Source organism: Blennius ocellaris (genome assembly GCF_963422515.1).
Source record: "Blennius ocellaris genome assembly, chromosome: 18".
Classification (NCBI taxonomy): Eukaryota; Metazoa; Chordata; class Actinopteri; order Blenniiformes; family Blenniidae; genus Blennius; species Blennius ocellaris.
The window spans coordinates 2,115,617-2,135,616 of NC_137667.1; the positions used below are offsets into that span (position 1 = coordinate 2,115,617).

Consider the following 20,000-nt stretch of genomic DNA (forward strand, 5'->3'; position numbering starts at 1 on the left):
ATTGTGAAAGGTGTTGCGTCATGTGACCTCCACAGATGCATTATGTCGGGGGTCAAATTCTGACCACGGGCGGTTTTGAATGTCATTTTTGCCGATCGAGTGTTTTTAGATCAGCCTCTGTCAGTTTTCATATTTATACTTTAAAAAATAAAAATCACACGGCGGCCGGATTAGATCGTCTGGCGGACCGGGTTTATAGGTGAACAGGAAATACTTTATCATATAGATAGATAGCTAGATAGATAGATAATGACTTTATTCATCCCGAAGGAAATTGTCTTGTTGCAGCAATCTGGTACAAACGAATATTATAAATACAATAGAATAGTAATAAAAGTAAGAAATAAAAATATCTGGGTATAAGACATAAAGTAAAACACAGAAGGGAACATGGGCACTTGTTAAAAGCAAGATCAATAAATAGTAAGGTGCAGTGCAGAGCCATTAGAAGTAGGCATTATATAATAATAATAATAACAATAATACAGATAATAACAATGTGTAATAGTGTCTAATACTGTTGTATAGTACTACTAATAATAGAATAAATGATAGAATGAATGACTAAAGAAACAAAGTGTATAGAACGACGAGTATCGGCCTCACTGTACCGATACCGACGTCGATGTTTGTGTCCCAGGTTCCCGGACTGTGACGAGCCCTACCCCCGCCCGGTGGACCTCCAGTCCGGCGGCGACCCCAGCGCCTCGCCGCCGCCGGTGCAGCGGGACTACGGCTTCTGGTGCCCCCGCGAGCTGAAGGTGGAGCCGGAGCTGGGCTACTCCTTCCTGGGCGTGCGCGACTGCTCGCCGCCGTGCCCCAACATGTTCTTCACGCGCCAGGAGCTGGCCTTCGCCCGCTACTTCATCGGCGTGGTGTCCATCGTGTGCCTGTCGGCCACGCTCTTCACCTTCCTCACCTTTCCTCATCGACGTGTCGCGCTTCCGCTACCCGGAGCGGCCCATCATCTTCTACGCCGTGTGCTACATGATGGTGTCGCTGGCCTTCTTCCTGGGCTTCCTGCTGGAGGACGGCGTGGCCTGCAACGCCGCCGCGCCGGGCCGCTTCCGGGCGGCCACCGTCACCCAGGGGTCCCACAACAAGGTCCGAGTCCCCGCCCTCCGAACGTCTCCCGGTGTGGAAGCGCCGGGGTAGTAACCCCCCCCCCCTCCTTCCCCTCCCCCGCAGGCCTGCACGCTGCTCTTCATGGTGCTCTACTTCTTCACGGTGGCGGGCAGCGTCTGGTGGGTCATCCTCACCATCACCTGGTTCCTGGCCGCCGTGCCCAAGTGGGGCAGCGAGGCCATCGAGAAGAAGGCGCTGCTGTTCCACGCCTGTGCCTGGGGCGTGCCGGGCGTCCTCACCGTCGCCCTGCTGGCCATGAACAAGATCGAGGGCGACGGCGTGAGCGGCGTGTGCTTCGTGGGCCTGTACGACCTGACGGCGCTGCGCTGGTTCCTGCTGGCGCCGCTCGGCCCTGGACGTGGTGGGTGAGGGGAGGGGCGGGGCGGGGAGGGGCGGGGCGGGGGAGGGGGGGTCCTTCGCTCTCGGGTGTGTTTGTTTTTTTTTTTTTACTTAATTTTTATTGACATTTTTCAGTTTCGCAGTTGCAGTGTCAAATCTATCCATCTTTCATCAACCAAAGTCTCTATTGTCCAGAGGTGGCGCTGTCCTCTTCTGTCCTCTACTGTCCTCTTCTGGTCTCTCTACTGTCCTCTTCTGTCCTCCACTGTCCTCTACTGCCCTCTACTGTCCTCTTCTGTCCTCTACTGTCCTCGTCCGTCCTCTACTGTCCTCCTCTGTCCTCTACTGTCCTCTTATGTTCTCTACTGTCCTCTTCTGTTCTCTACTGTCCTCGTCCGTCCTCTACTGTCCTCCTCTGTCCTCTACTGTCCTCTACTGTCCTCTTCTGTCCTCTACTGTCCTCCTCTGTCCTCTACTGTCCTCTTATGTTCTCTACTGTCCTCTTCTGTGTCTCTACTGTCCTCGTCCGTCCTCTACTGTCCTCTTCTGTCCTCTACTGTCCTCTACTGTCCTCTTCTTCCCTCTTCTGTCCTCGACTGTCTTCGTCTGTCCTCTACTGTCCTCTTCTGTCCTCTACATGCCCTCTTCTGTCCTCTACTGTCCTCTACTGCCCTCTACTGTCCTCTTCTGTCCTCTACTGTCCTCTTCTGTCCTCTACTGTTCTATTCTGTCCTCTACTGTCCTCTTCTTCCTCTTCTGTCCTCTACTGTCCTCTTCTTCCCTCTTCTGTCCTCTACTGTCCTCTACTGTCCTCCTCTGTCCTCTACTGTCCTCTTATGTTCTCTACTGTCCTCTTCTGTCCTCTACTGTTCTATTCTGTCCTCTACTGTCCTCTTCTGTCCTCTACTGTTCTCTTCTGTCCTCTACTGTTCTCTTCTGTCCTTCTACTGTCCTCGTCCGTCCTCGTCCGTCCTCTACTGTCCTCTTCTGTCCTCTACTGTTCTATTCTGTCCTCTACTGTTCTCTTCTGTCCTCTACTGTCCTCGTCCGTCCTCTACTGTCCTCTACTGTCCTCCTCTGTCCTCCTGAAATCAGTCCATTTTTCCCACGTTTCTTCAAATTGAGCCTCCTGTAATCTTAGTTTTTCAGTGAGTCTCTCCAGTACCAATATTTTAGATTATTAGCTTTATTGTCATTGTACATAGTACAACGAAATTGCGGTGTAGCTACAAAACACACAGTAGAAATACAATTTCCTCCACAACACGTAACCATCGCTCCACTTTGCACCACAATCTGGTCACCACCTTCCTGCTTGCTGTTATTAATATCTATAACAGATATACGTCTTCTCTCTGCATCACATGATGAGTCATGTTTCCCAAGTACAGCACCTTACGAGTGTTGGGGAACTGATATCCTGTTACTTTTTGTAAACTCTGCCATGTTTGTTCCCAACACACCTGTAGTCAAAATATATGTGTGATCTGCATCAGCGTGTCCACACCGTCTCCAACATGGCCGTCGTGTCGACGCCACTTTTGTCCTGATTTTTGGAGTTATGAAAAATCTAACGATATTTTTCCAACTGAATTCCCGCCAAACCCCGGAGCTGGTGGCCGAGGACTGAGATTTACACAACAAACCATTCCCCCTCTGTTATTTCTTCATTTAGCTCTCTCTCCCATGTTTCTTTAACCTCGGATGCTCAAACCTCCAGAACCGACACTCAATTCAAATCGATGCGTTTTTACCGTATACTGGGTTGTTATTCTTCAAAATCTTTAAAACAAAGACTTGTAGTATTTTCATATTCCAGGTATTCCTCATAAAACATGTTTGTGACATGAGGCCATTTGAATTTGTATACATTTTTTCATTAATTTTAAGTTTTTGTATCACGACCCCACTCTTCCACAAGCAGTTCCTATGGAATCGTTTATGAAACTTAATTCTTAGCAACTCTGACAGTCTCATTTACACAAAAGTATAGTGATACAAAAACTGCAATTTCTTAAAATTAATGAAAAAATAACAAAAAATGCAGATGGCTTCATGTCACAAACATGTTTTATGAGAAACACCTGGAATATGAAAATATCACAACTTTTCATTTGAAAGATGTTGAAGAATAACAACCCCTGGGGTCATTTTTGACCCACCTGGGCATCTAAGGGTTAATGTGTAGAGGAATTGTCGCTTTTCCACACCAGGTTTTGGTCTAAAGCTGAGATCACTACACTTTCTGGAATCTCTCCACTCTTCCTGTAGATATTGTAGATATGGACAGCGTTCACTTCCCTCTCAGGTGTGTGTGTGTTGACGCCGTTCCCTCCCAGGTGGGCGTGGCCCTGCTGCTGGCGGGCATCGCCGCCCTGAACCGGGTCCGCATGGAGATCCCGCTGGAGAAGGAGAACCAGGACAAGCTGGTGAAGTTCATGATCCGGATCGGCGTGTTCTCCGTGCTGTACCTGGTGCCGCTGCTCGCCGTGCTGGCCTGCTACCTGTACGAGAGCAGCCACCGGGCCGCCTGGGAGACCAGCTGGGTCCAGGACCGTTGCCGTGACTACCACATCCCCTGCCCCTACCAGGTCCATCCGCTCGTGTCTTTTTTTAACAACCGTTCACTTAAAACCACTCGCCTGAATCCCACGAAAGTGTTCGGGGAAGATTTATCATCGTCAAAGATCCACATTAGATTCTGACCCTTTCAGAATAAAGCCCAAAAACCTGCAGTAAAATGTTCCCGTGCAAAGCGCCTGTCGCCGTGGAGACGCTCCCTGCTGCGTTCCACACTGACGCAGGCTAGTTAGCGTCGACGTGAGCTAGCGGCGGTCACGCTAGTGGTGCGAAGGTGTTCGCTCTACCGAGTGCAGCTCTAGATTATTACTCGTCATTTCAAGTCGTCAACGTTTTCCTCAGTCCAGAGAAAATATCAGATCTGAACACATAAACCTCATTTCGTCAAGTCGTCAGGGTTTTGCAGCAGGACGTCGTTAAAAGTTCACGTTTGAGTTGATTCAGATGTTCGGCTGGAAAAAGAAACGAGTCGACTGGAATGTTTGATCTGCTGGAGAGAAGAGACGCTTTTAATCTTCCACGTAAACACAACATTGTGTAAGAGAGCAGTAATCCAGTGTGTGTGTGTGTGTGGGGGGGGGGGGTGGGGGGGGTCGTCGGGGTCAAGCTGCTCCATCAGTTCCACTACATCCCAACATGAGCTGAGCTCTGCCACAACAAAACACATAATGCATCAATACAAGGCTGGGATATATTTATCTTAAAAGCCCCCTCATCCCCCCCCCCCCCCCCCCCCTGAGTGGCCCAGTCCAGGAGGAGGACGAGAGCGAGGCTGTTTCCAGTCCTCCGCTTCATTAACCTCCATCCGTCCATCGGAGGTTGATGCTCACGAACGTCCTCGGTGTAACGAGCACTTTGGTCGCTGTGTCATTCTACTGCCTCCTCGCCCCCAGGCTGGAGGAGTGGATGGGGGGGGGGGGGGGGGGTCGTCCCCCTACTCTTCAGTCTTCAGTTTGTCCGCCACGTTCCAGGAAGGTCACATGACGTCAGGAACATTTTAATGAACCACGTCGTCTTGGTCCAGATTAAATTTACCGTAATTCCTGGACTAGAAGCTCCGGCCTTTTTTTTCCTCCCGCAGGCTTTGAACCGTGCAGCTTAAACAATGACGCGGTTAATTTATGGGTTTTTACGGCGCCGATTCACGTGCGATGCGTTCAGGTGCATCACGTAACTCCGACCTGCTGATCCAGAGGAAATTCTTCCTCAGAATCACATTAAAATAGAGAAAGAGACAAAAAAAAACCTCAGTGTTTGTGTACTTTTGCTGTAATTCTTTCTCCGTCCGTCCCTCCGTCCCTCAGGTGGGGACGTCCAGCCGTCCAGACCTGGTCCTCTTCCTCCTCAAGTACCTGATGATGCTGGTGGTGGGGATCCCCTCCGTGTTCTGGGTGGCCAGTAAGAAGACCTGCTTCGAGTGGGCCAGCTTCTTCCACGGCAAGAGACGGAAAGAGTACGTATCTGCTGCACTGCCAGCACACGCCACAGGGGGCGCCACAACACCGCCACCACACACGTATAGATCAGGGGTGTCAAACATGAGGCCCGGGGCCCAGAACCAGCCCTCCAGAGGATCTAATCCGGCCGCCATGGGATTTTTTTTTTTAAGTATAAATATGAAAACTGACAGACGCTGATCTAAAAAACACTCGATTGGCAAAAATGACATTGGTCAGAATTTGACCCCGACATTAATGCGTCTGTGGAGGTCACATGACGCAATGCCTTTCACAATAAAGGTGTCCAATTTATGTGAAGTGATACTTTAGACACGTAAACTCAAAAAAAATGTCCAGATGACAAATTGTTTTAATCCTGAATAAAAATAGAATATCCAGATACAGATCAAGGAGATCAAGGAGAAGCTGCGAGCGCAGCAGCATGCGCCGTGTGGAGAAGAAACTGGTGAAACGTCGTCATGGAAACGAGGCCCAACAAAAAAAAACAATAATAATAATTCCACAGCTGCACCTGAAACTCGTCTCTCAGGTTCTTCTGGTTCTGTTTAGTCTTTCTCCTGTGTTGTGAGGAGACGGCGCCCCCTGGAGGCCACACGAGGAAACACTGATGTCTGTGTGCTCAGTCTGAGTGTCGTGCAGTGTGTGTGTGTGTGTGTGTGTGTGTGTTTGGTGCAGCTCGTCGGTGAACACACACCCCTCTCTGCGCTCACCCCTCCCCCCTCCAAACTCAGAGCATTAACCCCCTCTCCCACCGCCTGCTCCACACACTCCTCCATCCTCTTCTACCACCCCGCCACCTTCCCCCTCTCCCTGCCCTCCCTCCTGCGCCTGACCCTGCCCACACTGCCCTCCTCCTCCTCCTCCTCCTCCTCCCCCCCCCTCCCCCTCCTCCTCCTCCTCCCCCCCGCAGAGGGATGGCGACGGGGAGCCGCCAGGTGCTGCAGGAGCCGGACTTCACCCAGCTGCTGCTGCGCGACCCGGCCGCCCCCGTGGCGAGGAAATCCCGCGGCACGTCCACGCAGGGCACGTCCACGCACGCCTCCTCCACCCACCTCGCCATGCTGGACGAGCCGCTGAGCGGCGGCAGCAGCCGCGCCGGCTCGCTGCGCAGCGCCCGCTCCAAGACCAGCAGCTACCACGGCAGCCTGCACCGCTCCCGCGACGGCCGGTGAGGGACGCCGCCGCCACACAGGAAGTGGCCTCACCTCACCCACTCCTTCCTTCTCTCCACCAGGTACACCGCCTCCAGCTTCCGGGCCGCCGCCACCGACGAGCGGCTGGCGTACGGCAGCCTGCCCCGCCTCCACGACCACACGCCGTCCCGACACTGCAGCAGCGCCCGGCTGGACGGCTCCACGCAGCGGCTGGACTCCGCCTCCAGACACGGAAGCTTCAGGGACCTGAGCGGCGGCGGCGGCGGGCCGGGGAACGGGATCCACCGCGTGCTGGAGGAGGACGGTGGAGGAGCCGCTGCCTGACGGCGACCGCGCCGCCTTAAAACGCCTCGGCGGCGTCCGAACCGTCCATTTTGTTCTGATGGAAATCTAAAAAACGCCGGAACGACAAACTGTTTTTAACGTTTAGAAAAAACTTCCTTCACGGCGTGGGATCATCCAAAGAGTTTTTTTTTTTCTCGTCCACCCCCCCCCCCTCTCTAGTGGCCCCACAGGCCAACTACAAGGTTCAACGTCCACGTGGGCCTGGAGGCTCCGCCCCCCTCTGAACCGAGGCTCCGCCCCCCCCTGAACCGACGCTCTGGCCTTACGAACACGACGCTTCCGTCCCCCGGACTCTGCGCTCCAGTAGTTTCTTCCCCTCTAGCGCCTCCAACCTGTTGATAGATGTAAAAAGATTTAACTTCTGTCGTCCTTTTTTTGTAATAAAAGTTGTTTTTTTTTAAAAGAGACGGTCACACGGTGTGTATTTGTAACAGCCCTCCGCTTTATTGAAATACATCGGAGTCAGGTTAATATAATGAGTTCCCCACGGTAAGTGTGGCAGCCAGTTCATACATTATTTTTTTTTTGTTTATTTTTTTCTTGTTTGTTTTGACCTTACACCTTAAATATTTTTTTTTTGTTTTTTTTTTTTTTTGTAATTTTAATTTTGTGCAAAAAAAAGAATCTACCACCTGTAGTGGGGTTATCCTCAGTAAAACGCCCAAACCGGTCAAAAAGGAGCAAGTAAAACAACAGAAAAAAAAACAAACCAAAAAAAAAAAAAAAAAAAAAAGAAGATTACATCTATAACATGCAAAACTGTACAAATTATTACAAAGCAATCCTAGAAAACAAGTGGATATGATATGAAAGAGCAAAATTATATAGAAGGTACTGTAGATAAGACCTCACTGAAATGCAAAGGCGTTTGAACTTTCTTTCCCCGAAGATTTCATCATCATCATCATCATCATGTCCTCGCTGGCTCCGCCCCCAACAAACCTCCCACACAAACATCTCATTGGTTCACACGTTTCCTGAGTCCCCCCCTCCTCCTCCTCCCACAAACCGTTTCTTCCTTTTCTTTAAAAAAAAAAGAAAAGGTAACAGTAACGCGAGGTCTCCCGCCACCTTGTGGTCCAAACCGGTATTACAACGTGAAAAGCTTGAGATTGTGTACAAACGACGCCAACGTTTTCTTATCGACTCCAGCAAAACTATAAACCGAAAAGCTTTTCGAAAACAGAAAAAAAAAAAAAAATCTCCTGGGTTTTTGGAATGAGTGATTTTGTGGGGGGGGGGGGGGGGGGGGAGGAGGGGGGGGTCAGCAGGAATGACCACGAAATTTATCGTTTCCCTTTGTGGCGAAGTTTCCTAAAAGGTCGTGGGAATCAAATAAAGCGAAACCAAGTTAAAATGCGGGGGGGGGGGGGGGTGACGGAGGGGTTGGGGGGGGTTCGGCGAACACCGAGCAGCACTGAGGAAAAAAAAAAATTAAAAAAAAAATCACGACTTTTCTTGCAGCTTACATTCTTATTTTAGTGTCTTTTTGTATTTTTAACCGTAGTGTTTTGTGATCAGAAGCTTATTTCATAAAACGTTAGCGGTGGAGGGCGTGTCGGGGGAGGGGGAGGGGCTTAGCGTCCACCCGTTTAAAAAAAAAAAAAAAAAAAAACAACAACAGAAAGTTAAACCACCTCCAGGTTACATGTGAGATTAAACGTCCAGGACGAGTCGCTTCGACTCAAAAAAAGCCCAAAGTGGGAGGAAGAACCGAGACGACAGGAGGAACCAGCACACGTCAAACGTACAGTAGAAAACAAGCTAGCGCTAAAACAACTGGGTAAAAAAAAAAAAGTGGTTAAAATGGCTTTTTTTTGTGTGGAAACAACCCAAATCACTCCAAAAACAAAACAGAGAATCAAAGTTTTTTTTTTGTCGTTTTCTTCTCTATAGTATTTTCCTTATCATATATTACTCTCTACTTTGAACCTATGTACATTATTGTGATGGGAGTCTGCAGGAACCGGCAGGAACCAGCAGGAGGCGCAGTGACGCGTTGGACCGATGAGAAGCTGGAGACGATCAAAATTTTAAAAAAATTAAAAAATAAAACAATAAAGTTGTGCACTTTTAACATCAGAAGCAGAAATAAAGAATAAAACTTGTTTCCTTTTTCTAGTTTTTTCTTCTTGCCATTTTCTCTCTCTCTAAATAATCGCGGCGGCCGACGAGAGCGAGGCCCCTCCCCCCTCACCCCTCCCCCCTCCCCCGTCCTCGCGGCTCATAAATAAATTAAAACGTGGCCCCGGCTCGTCTGTACAAACAAACCTTCTTCTCGTTTCCAGGATCTGAACGAAAAAGAAGAAGAAGAAAAAAAAAAAAAACTCCACGAGGGAAAACAGCCGAGTCGTCGGTTCGAAGAGGAAGAGGAAGAGGAGGAAGAAAAAAAAAAAGTAGCAAAGACGGGACGTCGTCGTTTCCTATGTTGTCGCTGTGGCCCCTCCCCCTTTCTCTCTCTCTCTCTCTCTCTCTCTCTCTCACACTCACACACACACACACACACACACACACAGAGCGAGGTTTCCCTGGGAGACTTTAGTGTTTGCGCCCCCTGGTGGCAGCTGAGGACATGAGGGGGAGGGGGGGGGGGGTGGAGGTGGAGGGGGGTTGGGTGCAGTTCTCTGGGCAGAGCGGGGGGGGGGTGGGGGGGGGGGGTGTGTCTGGGTGGGCGGGGCCGCTGGTCAGAGGCTCCGCCTCCTCCTCCTCCTCCTCCTCATGTGTCCCAGCCCATGCGGTCTGTGCTCTCCAGGGACAGGGACTTGGTCTTGTGGGGGGAGGCGGGGCTGGGGGGGCTGCTGAAGGTGGAGCTGTTGGAGGCCGTGGAGTGGCGGGGGGAGTCCGAGTCCTGGGGGGGGGGGGGGGAGAGAGAGGGAGAGAGAGAGAGAGACATGAGAAGAGGTTTCTGTACGAAGACGTCAAAAACAGTGACGGAAGACAAGAGAAGCAGGAAGTCAATAATCATCATTCAATCAGTGGACTTTATTTTGGAAGTCTACTTCCTGCTGCTCCGTCTGTCCTGAACTGAGCCGAAGACCCCCGGACCCTCGTCTTCATTCCACATCAGATGAAATGATGAGCTGGAGGAGACATGCGGGGGGAGGGGGAGGGGGGAGGGGGGGGGTTCTCCTGATCTCAGGCCAGTTCAGGGTCTCAACTGGGTCTAGGACCTCGTCCACACGAGACAAAAACCATCTTTTTCCGTCCACACGTGAGGACGCCAGGCGTGTAGTACCTGCGCCCGGCCTTTAGGGGCGCTGTGGCTCAACAGACTCACTAAAAAAACGCAGAAAACGACACGGAGCACATAGAAATCTAGAAGTAGACTCCTGCTCGTAAACTTAATATCAGCGAGTTCTAAAGGTCTACGCTCCTGCTGCTAGCGTCAGTAGCGTCATTAGCTTGTGCAGCGCCACCTGGAGCACGGAGGTCGCCACTGTTGTGGTTATCAGTTGTTTATCTTTTTTCCCACAGACGATGGTCTTTGTCGTTCACGGCCGAGCCGGGGTTTTACAATTTCCCCTCTCCGGGATCGGTGTTCGGAAAAAAATTATAATAAATAAATAAAGTTTTCGGGGATTTTTACGACGACGCCTCGTGTGGACGATCGGCCGAAAAACGGCGTTCCGGCGTGACGAGCGCTAAACATCCTACAACGAAACAACAAGTTCACTTTGAATCAACATGATGACGACACACACACACACACACACACACACACACACACACACACACACACACACACACACACACACACACACACACACACCACACACACACACACACACACACACACACACACAGGATGCAGGCGGGCAGCAGTGGAGGGTTGGACCCTCCGGGGGGCAGCAGAGAGCTGAAGGACAGGATGGTTAAATGATGAATCCTTGAGTTTATGAAGCCACCTGGTTTCAAAATAAAAGCTCCTCATTTCAGCCCAGGTTACGGGCGTCTTGTCTTACGTCTCCACTGGCGGATGTGGTGGACAAGCGGCGCCGGAGAACATCAGGACGGCGCCGGTCTCGTCCTCACACTCGTTCTTATCGGCCATGTTTTTAGCTTCCACCGCCGCTAGCTGCCCGGCTACATCCTACACAATGGTTGTGTGTGTGGTCGTGTCCCGGCGGGCCCATGGTGACCCCCGGGTGTCGGTACCAGCTCACAGCATGCAGACTCTGTGTTTCAACCAGTGCAGCCTAACCCAGACCCCCACCCCCCCCCCACCACCCCCCCACACAGAACCCCCCCTGTGCTCTGCTGGTTAGAAACCCGGCCGCGATGGAAGCAGACATGCTCTGTGACCTGCAGCAGCCATGAGGTGGGAGGGGGGGCGCCGAGGAGGAGGAGGGGGCGGGGCTTATGGTGCAAGCCCCCACTCCGGTGAAGGATGCAGCGAAAACCGTCGGATGGCGCTGATGTGACGGGGGGGGGGGTGGACTCTCAGTGACATCCTGTGTGTGTGTGTGTGTGTGTGTGGGTGTGTGTATGTGTGTGTGTCACACGTGGGGGGGGGGGGGGGGGGGGGCGTACGGGTGGGGGGGGCTGGTGTGTTGCGTTGCAGCCGTTGGGACTTTACCTTCATCTTACTAAGCAGGGTCCTTAAAGCCCTTTTCAGATCGGGGGTCTTCTCCGACGGTGAGACCGCCTGCCACTGACAGAGGAGAGTTCAGACTCAGCGCCCGGCTGACAACATGCTGGGGGGGGGGGGGGGAGGGGGAGGGGGGGGAGGGGGAAGAGGGGAGGGGGGGAGGGGGGTTGCGCCAGGTAACAACAGAAGTTGAGGGAAAAGAGGGGAGATGGGAGGAATGGGAAGTTGATGGGGCGGCTTTGGGGGGCGGAAGAGAAAATGGCAGGCAGTCTGAGGGTCGGGGGGGTCTGGGGGGGTCAGCGGGGGGTCGAAGCCTCTGACTGACAAAGCTGATGTTCCTCATGAATGACGGCTCTGGAGTAGAAATGTTTCCTCTCATGCTTGCGATGCTAAGCTAACGACGAAATCCTGAAATGTGACGAGCTAACGAGTGGACAAAATTACACCCCCACCCTCCCCTCCCTCACTCCCCCCCCGGAAGCTGAAAATCTAGCGGCGTCCTGGAGCGGCTCTGTCTGGGCGAAGGAAGAGCTGGAGGCTCAGAGACGCTCAAGGAACGAGAGGACGAGTTTCCTCTGGAGGGACGAGGGATCCTGACGATCGCGTGACGAGGATTTAAAAAAAAAACAAAAACAAAAACGAAGGTCTGAGCTTCAAGAACAGAAACCGCTTCATCGGATCCTCAGCCGAGGAGGAGGAGGAGGAGGAGTCACTACAGAGTGGTGGGATGAGGCGGGATGTTTGTGACGGATGGAGGGAGGAGGAGGAGGAAGAGGAGGAAGAGGAGCTCTGCGCTCTACACTCAAACACGACTGCCTGCTACAGGAACACCCATCGCCTCCAGCGGCGCTACGTCGGGCGGCGGCGGCGGCTTCCACTCACCTCCCTGTCGAACTGTGAGAGCGGCGCGTCGCCGCAGTCCATCCCGCCGCCGGAGGACAGCGAGCTCTCGGAGGGAGACGTCATGGTCTGACGCTTGGAGCTGTAGCTGCCGCCGGACAGCTCCCGGCGGAGGGCGCTGCCGTTCTGGGAGGAGGAGCCTGTACAGGAGGGGGCGGAGTCACACAAACATCCACTGCAGCTCAGAAACGTGACATTAAAGTTTCTATTAGATGCTAGATAAAGAAATTAAACTCCTTAAAGTCCTAGTGAAATTAAAACTCCACCTCCAAAACACTTCTAGGGACATTTTTCATGCTAACTGGCTGAAGGGTAAAATGTTAAAACACGACAATCTGCGAGAAAATAGCCGATAAACGGCGCTATTTCCTCTGCTGGGCGGAGCTTCTGACAATAACAGAGTGACATCACGAGTTGTGCACACGCCCAAGTTGTGTTTACATTATGGAGGATCAGAGTTTTGACCACGAAGAGGCTGAATTTAACCACATTTCATCATCATGGTCATTTCAAACCCAGTGATTGATGAAGAAGACACAGAAGGTGGTTCTGCCATCGGTGACCCCGTCTGGAACATGTTTGAGGAAGCAGAAGACGCTTCGTCCTCCATTCGTCCTCGTCTCCTCGCCTCAGCAGCCGCCAGTTTTCACCTTTGAGGCTTTGAGGCTCCTGACTTTTGGCAGAACGACCGGCTTCCTGGATCCAACATGTCCAAGAGCTTTTCTGACTGAATCACCGAAGATGAGTCCAGGTGTTACTTGATCATCTACTAGCCGCCCGAGCTAGCGGCTCCTGTTAGCCGCTAGCAGCTCCCACTAGCCGCTAACAGCTCCCACTAGCCGCCCGTGCTCCTTTTCTCCTCTCTCTGGTCTCTTCCAGGCTCAATCTTTCGTCAAGGCTCATAAAACAACCGACTATAACTTCAAAACACTGTAAAAACTTGGATATTTAAGAGGAAACAAGCCGATATAAACACAACAGATGGAGATCTGCACAACTCGTGACGTCACGCCCACGAAGAAGAAGGATTCCCCCGACTTCCTCGGCTGGAGATTCAAAATTCACATAACTTTGTTATGCGACAACAGTGGTGGGGCAGAGTCGGAGGAACCTTACAAGTAGAACCACAACTAGTAGTAGTGTTTTACATTTCACTAGGACTTTAAAGCTTATTGACACTCCCATGTTGAAGGGAAGGACGGAACGCTGCAGTTCATACATCCGGCCACTTGGCGGAGCTGTGTTTTTTTTTTTTACACACGAGCACATTTTAGCTTCAGCTCAAGTGCTGGACGGAGGAACTCCGTTTCCACTTCTGCAAGTTGTTCTCGTCCGTCTCTTCAAAGGTCGTTGTCGCCGTGTGAAGGTTTGATACTCACGTATTCCCAGACCGCTGCTGGCGCTCATGGAGCGGCCCGGCTCCGCCCGGTTCTTAGTGATGGAGGGGATGCTGACGGAGCCGCTGAACCCGGCGCCGCGGTTCTCCTGGACACGGACGTTCTGGGTTAAACACACACACACACACAAAACAAACACACACATACACACACGGGACAGTGTGTGGGGGGGGGGGAGGGTGGGTGAGGGTGGGGGTGAGGGCGGTGCAGACACACGTTACACACACACGAATTCAGGTGTAGTTTGTGGTGTTTTGGTGAATAATTGATTGAGATTTCAAGTTAGTTTACAAAATAAAAAGGAAAAAAAACTTGCAGTGATGACATGCTGTGTGTGTGTGTGTGTGTGTGTGTGTGTGTGTGTGTGTGTGTGTACCATGGGCAGGTCTTTCAGGATCTGGATCCCGTCTCCTGGTCCCATGTGGGCCACGTGGTTGAAGTTGGTCGGGTTGGAGATGAGCTTGTTCCTCATCTCAGGGTCTCTCAGCATCTCTCTGCACACACACACACACACACACACACACACACACACACACACACACACACACACACACACACACACACACACACACACACACACACACACACACACACACACACACACACACACACACACACACACACACACACACACACACACACACACAGTAGATCCAGTTATAAACTGCTGCATTTACTGTTTTTTAAACTGTATTTTAATTTTCTCAGCAGTGACTCTGGCCCTGCCCCCTCTACAATGACTCCGCCCCCATCCAGTGACTCCGCCCCTCTTATCTCAGTGATGTGTCACCTCTACAGTGGCTCCACCCCTTCTGCAAGGACTCCACCCCCTCTTCAGTGGCGCCGCCCCTTCTACAGTGACTCCACCCCCTCCAGTGACTCATTTCCTCCAATGCCAGTGTGAGCATGTCCCCGCCCCCTCCAGTGACTCCACCCCCTCCAAAGCCATATCCCCACCCTCTTTCACAGTCACTATGGTCCCGCCCCCTCCACCCTGACTCCGCCCCTTATCCCACAGTGACTGTCCCTCCCTCCACCTCTGCAGTGACTCCAATCCCTCCCACAGTAACTGTCCCCGCTTCCTCCACAGTGAATCTGGCCCCGCCCCCTCCACCCTGACTCCGCCCCCCCCTCCCACCTCCTCTGCTGCAGCCGCTCCTCTTCCGGCACTCTGAAGGAGAAGCGTCTCTTGTTGTTCATGCTGCGAACCATCTGCTTCCTGCTGTTGTCCGACGTCTCCGGCACCACCAGCTCGTCGCCCTCTGGTGGCGCAGACACAACATTTCACTCTGCTCGTGTGCAAAAAACCTCAACTTTGCTAACAATAGATGGTCGTTAAAAAACAAAAACAACTTCCTACCCGCCATCTTGTTCCTGAAGTAGATGAGGCGCACCGTCTCCAGGCCCAGCAGGTTCAGGGAGCCGTCCGTGTTCAGAGGACGCACCTGAGGACGAAGAGCAGAGGCCGTCGTCATCCTCACGTTTCAGTCGCTGCAGCGTTTCCCCCCCCCCCCCAGCAGGCGGCGCCACACACTGACCTTCTTGAGCGGGATGGTCTGTATCCACTCCATGGTGTTCACGTCAAACACGTCCACGGCGTTCTCGCTGTACACCGACAGGTAGGGGGCGTTGTAGCCTGAACCAGAGCACAGGTCCACTTTTTACACCCCGCGGACGCAAATAATGTGCTTTTAACGTCACGCGCTAGCATTAAACCGGTTTACTCATCATCGTGTCTGTACGCAATGAGACTCTGCAGTGGAACGTAGATTTATTTGGACATGTGTTTTGTGTCGTCCGTCGTCACTCACAGGCGGCGTTGGGCACGGCCGGCCACATCAGCTCCTGCTGGCGCGAGCGGCGGCCCTGCGAGTCCACGTACACGCCGATGGAGCTGAAGCACAGCAGCAGCTCCTTGCTGGAGATCTCCACGGCGCAGAGGGCGTCCAGGCCCTGCTGGGGGATGAAGGCCAGCGTGTGGTCCTCCGGGTTGCAGCAGGCTGACCGGGGACACGTCTCCGTGGACGCTGGGGACGGCACAGTTGGTTGTTAACGTTTGTTTTTTTTGAGAACCAAACACGGGGAGGGTGGGGGTGGTGGGGGCAGTGACAACCTGTAGCGGGGTGAAGCCGGACTGGTAGCCCACGTAGAGACGCTCGCTGAGCAGACCCATCCACTGCACCGGCTCCCGGGGCCTGCAGCTCCCTCAGCCGGCGGTGGCGCCCTTTGCTCTTGTTCACCTGTGGGACCAGAGGGAGGCGCCGTCAGGGGGGTCGCTTCCAACAGGAACATTAAACATAAATAAATGAATAAAACAAGGTAGGAGCCGACGTGAGGCCTGGGCGATCTAGTGAGAGACGTTTGTCCCACAAAAGGAACAGTTGTCTGGAACTGGTTTGGACCAAGTCTGAGAACACTTTTAACTGTCTGCTGTTTAATATACAGTATGTGAGGTTTGTAAATGCATTTTTTTAATTTTAAATGTATTTTTTAATTTTAAATGTATTTTTTAAATGTATTTTTTTATTGTAAATGTATTTTTTTAATTTTAAATGTATTTTCTTTTTTAAATGTATTTTTTAAATGTATTTTTTTAATTTTAAATGTATTTTTTTAATTTTAAATGCATTTTTTAAATGTATTTTTTTATTGTAAATACATTTTTTTAATTTTAAATGTATTTTTTTTATGTATTTTTAAAATTTTAAATGTATTTTTTTATTGTATTTTTTTTATTTTAAATGTATTTTCTATTTTCTATTTATTTTTTATTGTAAATTTAATTTCTTTCATTTTAAATGTATTTTTTTTATTTTAAATGTATTTTTTAAATGTAATTTTTATTTTATGTTTCCTGTATCTTGTGTCACCTGCCGAGGGACAACAGATGAAAATTTGCATTTTTGCTATAATCTGGCATTTTTACACTGTTTTACAGACGTTCATTAATATGAACTGTTCTTATCAAATAAACTAATAAAATAAAAAAATATTTATTCCAACGAGTAAAACATCCAGCCTCAATACGTCTCCAGGTCAAGAATACTTTTGAACACGGTGCAGCTATTGATGTTCAGAATTCAGTCTCCTTTCACTGCAGAATTTCTTTTTTTTTATTATTATTATTTTTCCAGAAGGTATAAATAGGGGTGTTGCTTCTTTTTTTTTTTTTTTATTTGAGTTGACAAAATAAAATCAAAACTTTTTGCTTTCGTTTAAAAGTAGGAGGGAGAAGGAAACTAAAAAAAAGACAAAAAGAAAGAAGGTAAACGACATTGTCTTGTGAGGGAATCTCAGGTCTGGACCTCGTAGCAGATGATCTGTCTCTTCATGGCGACACACAGGCAGGTGAGGGCGCCGCCGCGCACCGGCCCCGACACGATGGTCTGGCAGCCCTTGGTCTCCGCCAGCTTGTAGGAGTCCGTCTCGCGTCCGTCCAGCGCCTGCGTGGGGACGAGGCGGACGTGGCGGTTCCGGCCCGAGATGACGGCGAGCAGCTGCTCCTGCAGGATCAGGTCCACGTGGTGGACCTTCTTGTTGTTCCCCCACCCGGATGATCTCTGAGGACGGAGGAGAGCTCAGAGACGCCGAGTCCACCCCCCCCCCCCCCCCCCCCCCCGGAGGAGACGGAGGACAGACTCTCACCGTCTTTGGTGACGTGGATGATGAAAAGACCCTCCTCGTTGCCGAGGGCGACGCGCTCGTGATCTGGAGGGGGAGAGACGAGAGTTTTCAGATTGACCGGCGGTGGACGCTAGCGGTGGACGCTAGCGGTGGAAGCTAGCGGTGGACGCTAGCGGTGGATGCAAGCGGTGGATGCTAGCGGTGGAAGCTAGCGGTGGACGCTAGTGGTGGATGCTAGTGGTGGACGCTAGCGGTGGACGCTAGCGGTGGACGCAAGCGGTGGACGCTAGCGGTGGACGCTAGCGGTGGACGCAAGCGGTGGACGCTAGCGGTGGACGCTAGCGGTGGACGCAAGCGGTGGACGCAAGCGGTGGATGCTAGTGGTGGATGCTAGCGGTGGACACTAGTGGTGGATGCAAGTGGTGGGCGCTAGCGGTGGACGCTAGCGGTGGACGCTAGTGGTGGATGCTAGTGGTGGGCGCTAGCGGTGGGCGCTAGCGGTGGATGCAAGCGGTGGATGCTAGTGGTGGACGCTAGCGGTGGACGCTAGCGGTGGACGCTAGCGGTGGACGCTAGCGGTGGATGCAAGCGGTGGATGCTAGTGGTGGACGCTAGTGGTGGACGCTAGTGGTGGACGCAAGCGGTGGATGCTAGCGGTGGATGCTAGTGGTGGATGCAAGCGGTGGACGCTAGTGGTGGATGCAAGCGGTGGATGCAAGCGGTGGATGCTAGCGGTGGATGCTAGTGGTGGACGCAAGCGGTGGACGCAAGCGGTGGATGCTAGTGGTGGATGCTAGTGGTGGACGCTAGTGGTGGACGCTAGCGGTGGACGCTAGTGGTGGATGCAAGCGGTGGATGCTAGTGGTGGATGCTAGTGGTGGACGCTAGTAGTGGACGCTAGCGGTGGACGCTAGCGGTGGATGCTACTGGTGGACGCTAGTGGTGGATGCAAGCGGTGGATGCTAGCGGTGGATGCTACTGGTGGATGCAAGTGGTGGGCGCTAGCGGTGGACGCTAGCGGTGGACGCTAGTGGTGGATGCTAGTGGTGGGCGCTAGCGGTGGGCGCTAGCGGTGGATGCAAGCGGTGGATGCTAGTGGTGGATGCAAGCGGTGGACGCTAGCGGTGGACGCTAGCGGTGGACGCTAGCGGTGGACGCTAGCGGTGGATGCTAGTGGTGGACGCTAGTGGTGGACGCTAGTGGTGGACGCTAGTGGTGGATGCAAGCGGTGGATGCTAGCGGTGGATGCTAGTGGTGGATGCTAGTGGTGGACGCAAGCGGTGGACGCAAGCGGTGGATGCTAGTGGTGGATGCTAGTGGTGGACGCTAGTGGTGGACGCTAGCGGTGGACGCTAGTGGTGGACGCTAGTGGTGGATGCAAGCGGTGGATGCTAGTGGTGGATGCTAGTGGTGGACGCTAGTAGTGGACGCTAGCGGTGGACGCTAGCGGTGGATGCTACTGGTGGACGCTAGTGGTGGATGCAAGCGGTGGATGCTAGCGGTGGATGCTACTGGTGGATGCAAGTGGTGGGCGCTAGCGGTGGACGCTAGCGGTGGACGCTAGTGGTGGATGCTAGTGGTGGGCGCTAGCGGTGGGCGCTAGCGGTGGATGCAAGCGGTGGATGCTAGTGGTGGATGCAAGCGGTGGACGCTAGCGGTGGACGCTAGCGGTGGACGCTAGCGGTGGACGCTAGCGGTGGATGCTAGTGGTGGACGCTAGTGGTGGACGCTAGTGGTGACGCTAGTGGTGGATGCAAGCGGTGGATGCTAGCGGTGGATGCTAGTGGTGGATGCAAGCGGTGGACGCTAGTGGTGGATGCAAGCGGTGGATGCAAGCGGTGGATGCTAGCGGTGGATGCTAGTGGTGGACGCAAGCGGTGGACGCAAGCGGTGGATGCTAGTGGTGGATGCTAGTGGTGGACGCTAGTGGTGGACGCTAGCGGTGGACGCTAGTGGTGGACGCTAGTGGTGGATGCAAGCGGTGGATGCTAGTGGTGGATGCTAGTGGTGGACGCTAGTAGTGGACGCTAGCGGTGGACGCTAGCGGTGGATGCTACTGGTGGACGCTAGTGGTGGATGCAAGCGGTGGATGCTAGCGGTGGATGCTACTGGTGGACGCTAGTGGTGGATGCAAGCGGTGGATGCTAGTGGTGGATGCTAGTGGTGGACGCTAGTAGTGGACGCTAGCGGTGGATGCAAGCGGTGGATGCTAGTGGTGGATGCTAGTGGTGGATGCTAGTGGTGGACGCTAGCGGTGGATGCTAGTGGTGGATGCAAGCGGTGGATGCTAGCGGTGGACGCTAAGCGGACACGCACCGATGATGGCGGCGGACTGGGTGGTCTTGATGAGGGGCAGCGTGCTGTCGTACGCCTCCTTGGGCACGTAGACGAAGCGCTCCTTCAGCTTGTTCTTCTTCAGGATGCGGTGCAGCTCGTTCAGCAGCCCCACCCACTTGTTCCTCTCCTGTCGCTGTCGGCCAGGATCAGG

The 20,000-nt window shown here is 52.5% G+C and overlaps 2 protein-coding genes across 2 annotated transcripts in view; one reads left to right on the plus strand and one right to left on the minus strand.

Moving 5' to 3' along the window:
- The first annotated feature begins 651 nt into the window (after positions 1-651).
- On the plus strand, positions 652-7,739 carry fzd3a (frizzled class receptor 3a). The gene is given in 8 exon segments (XM_080513603.1): positions 652-920; positions 922-1,104; positions 1,189-1,472; positions 1,474-1,486; positions 3,804-4,055; positions 5,349-5,497; positions 6,415-6,672; positions 6,739-7,739. Coding segments are annotated over 8 exon segments (1,479 nt in total). The 5' UTR covers positions 652-824; the 3' UTR covers positions 6,983-7,739.
- Positions 7,740-9,228: 1,489 nt separating this feature from the next.
- Positions 9,229-20,000, minus strand: part of cdc42bpab (CDC42 binding protein kinase alpha (DMPK-like) b) — a gene marked incomplete at its 5' end in the record, with an annotated part of 66,833 nt that continues 56,061 nt past the window's right edge. The window contains 12 exon segments of the mRNA XM_080513977.1: positions 9,229-9,851; positions 12,474-12,631; positions 13,871-13,991; positions 14,265-14,382; positions 15,027-15,150; positions 15,249-15,333; positions 15,427-15,524; positions 15,700-15,927; positions 15,958-16,128; positions 17,194-17,448; positions 17,534-17,596; positions 19,829-19,999. Of these exon segments, the coding sequence (XP_080370103.1) occupies positions 9,720-9,851; positions 12,474-12,631; positions 13,871-13,991; positions 14,265-14,382; positions 15,027-15,150; positions 15,249-15,333; positions 15,427-15,524; positions 15,700-15,927; positions 15,958-16,128; positions 17,194-17,448; positions 17,534-17,596; positions 19,829-19,999 (1,724 nt within the window). The 3' untranslated portion in view covers positions 9,229-9,719.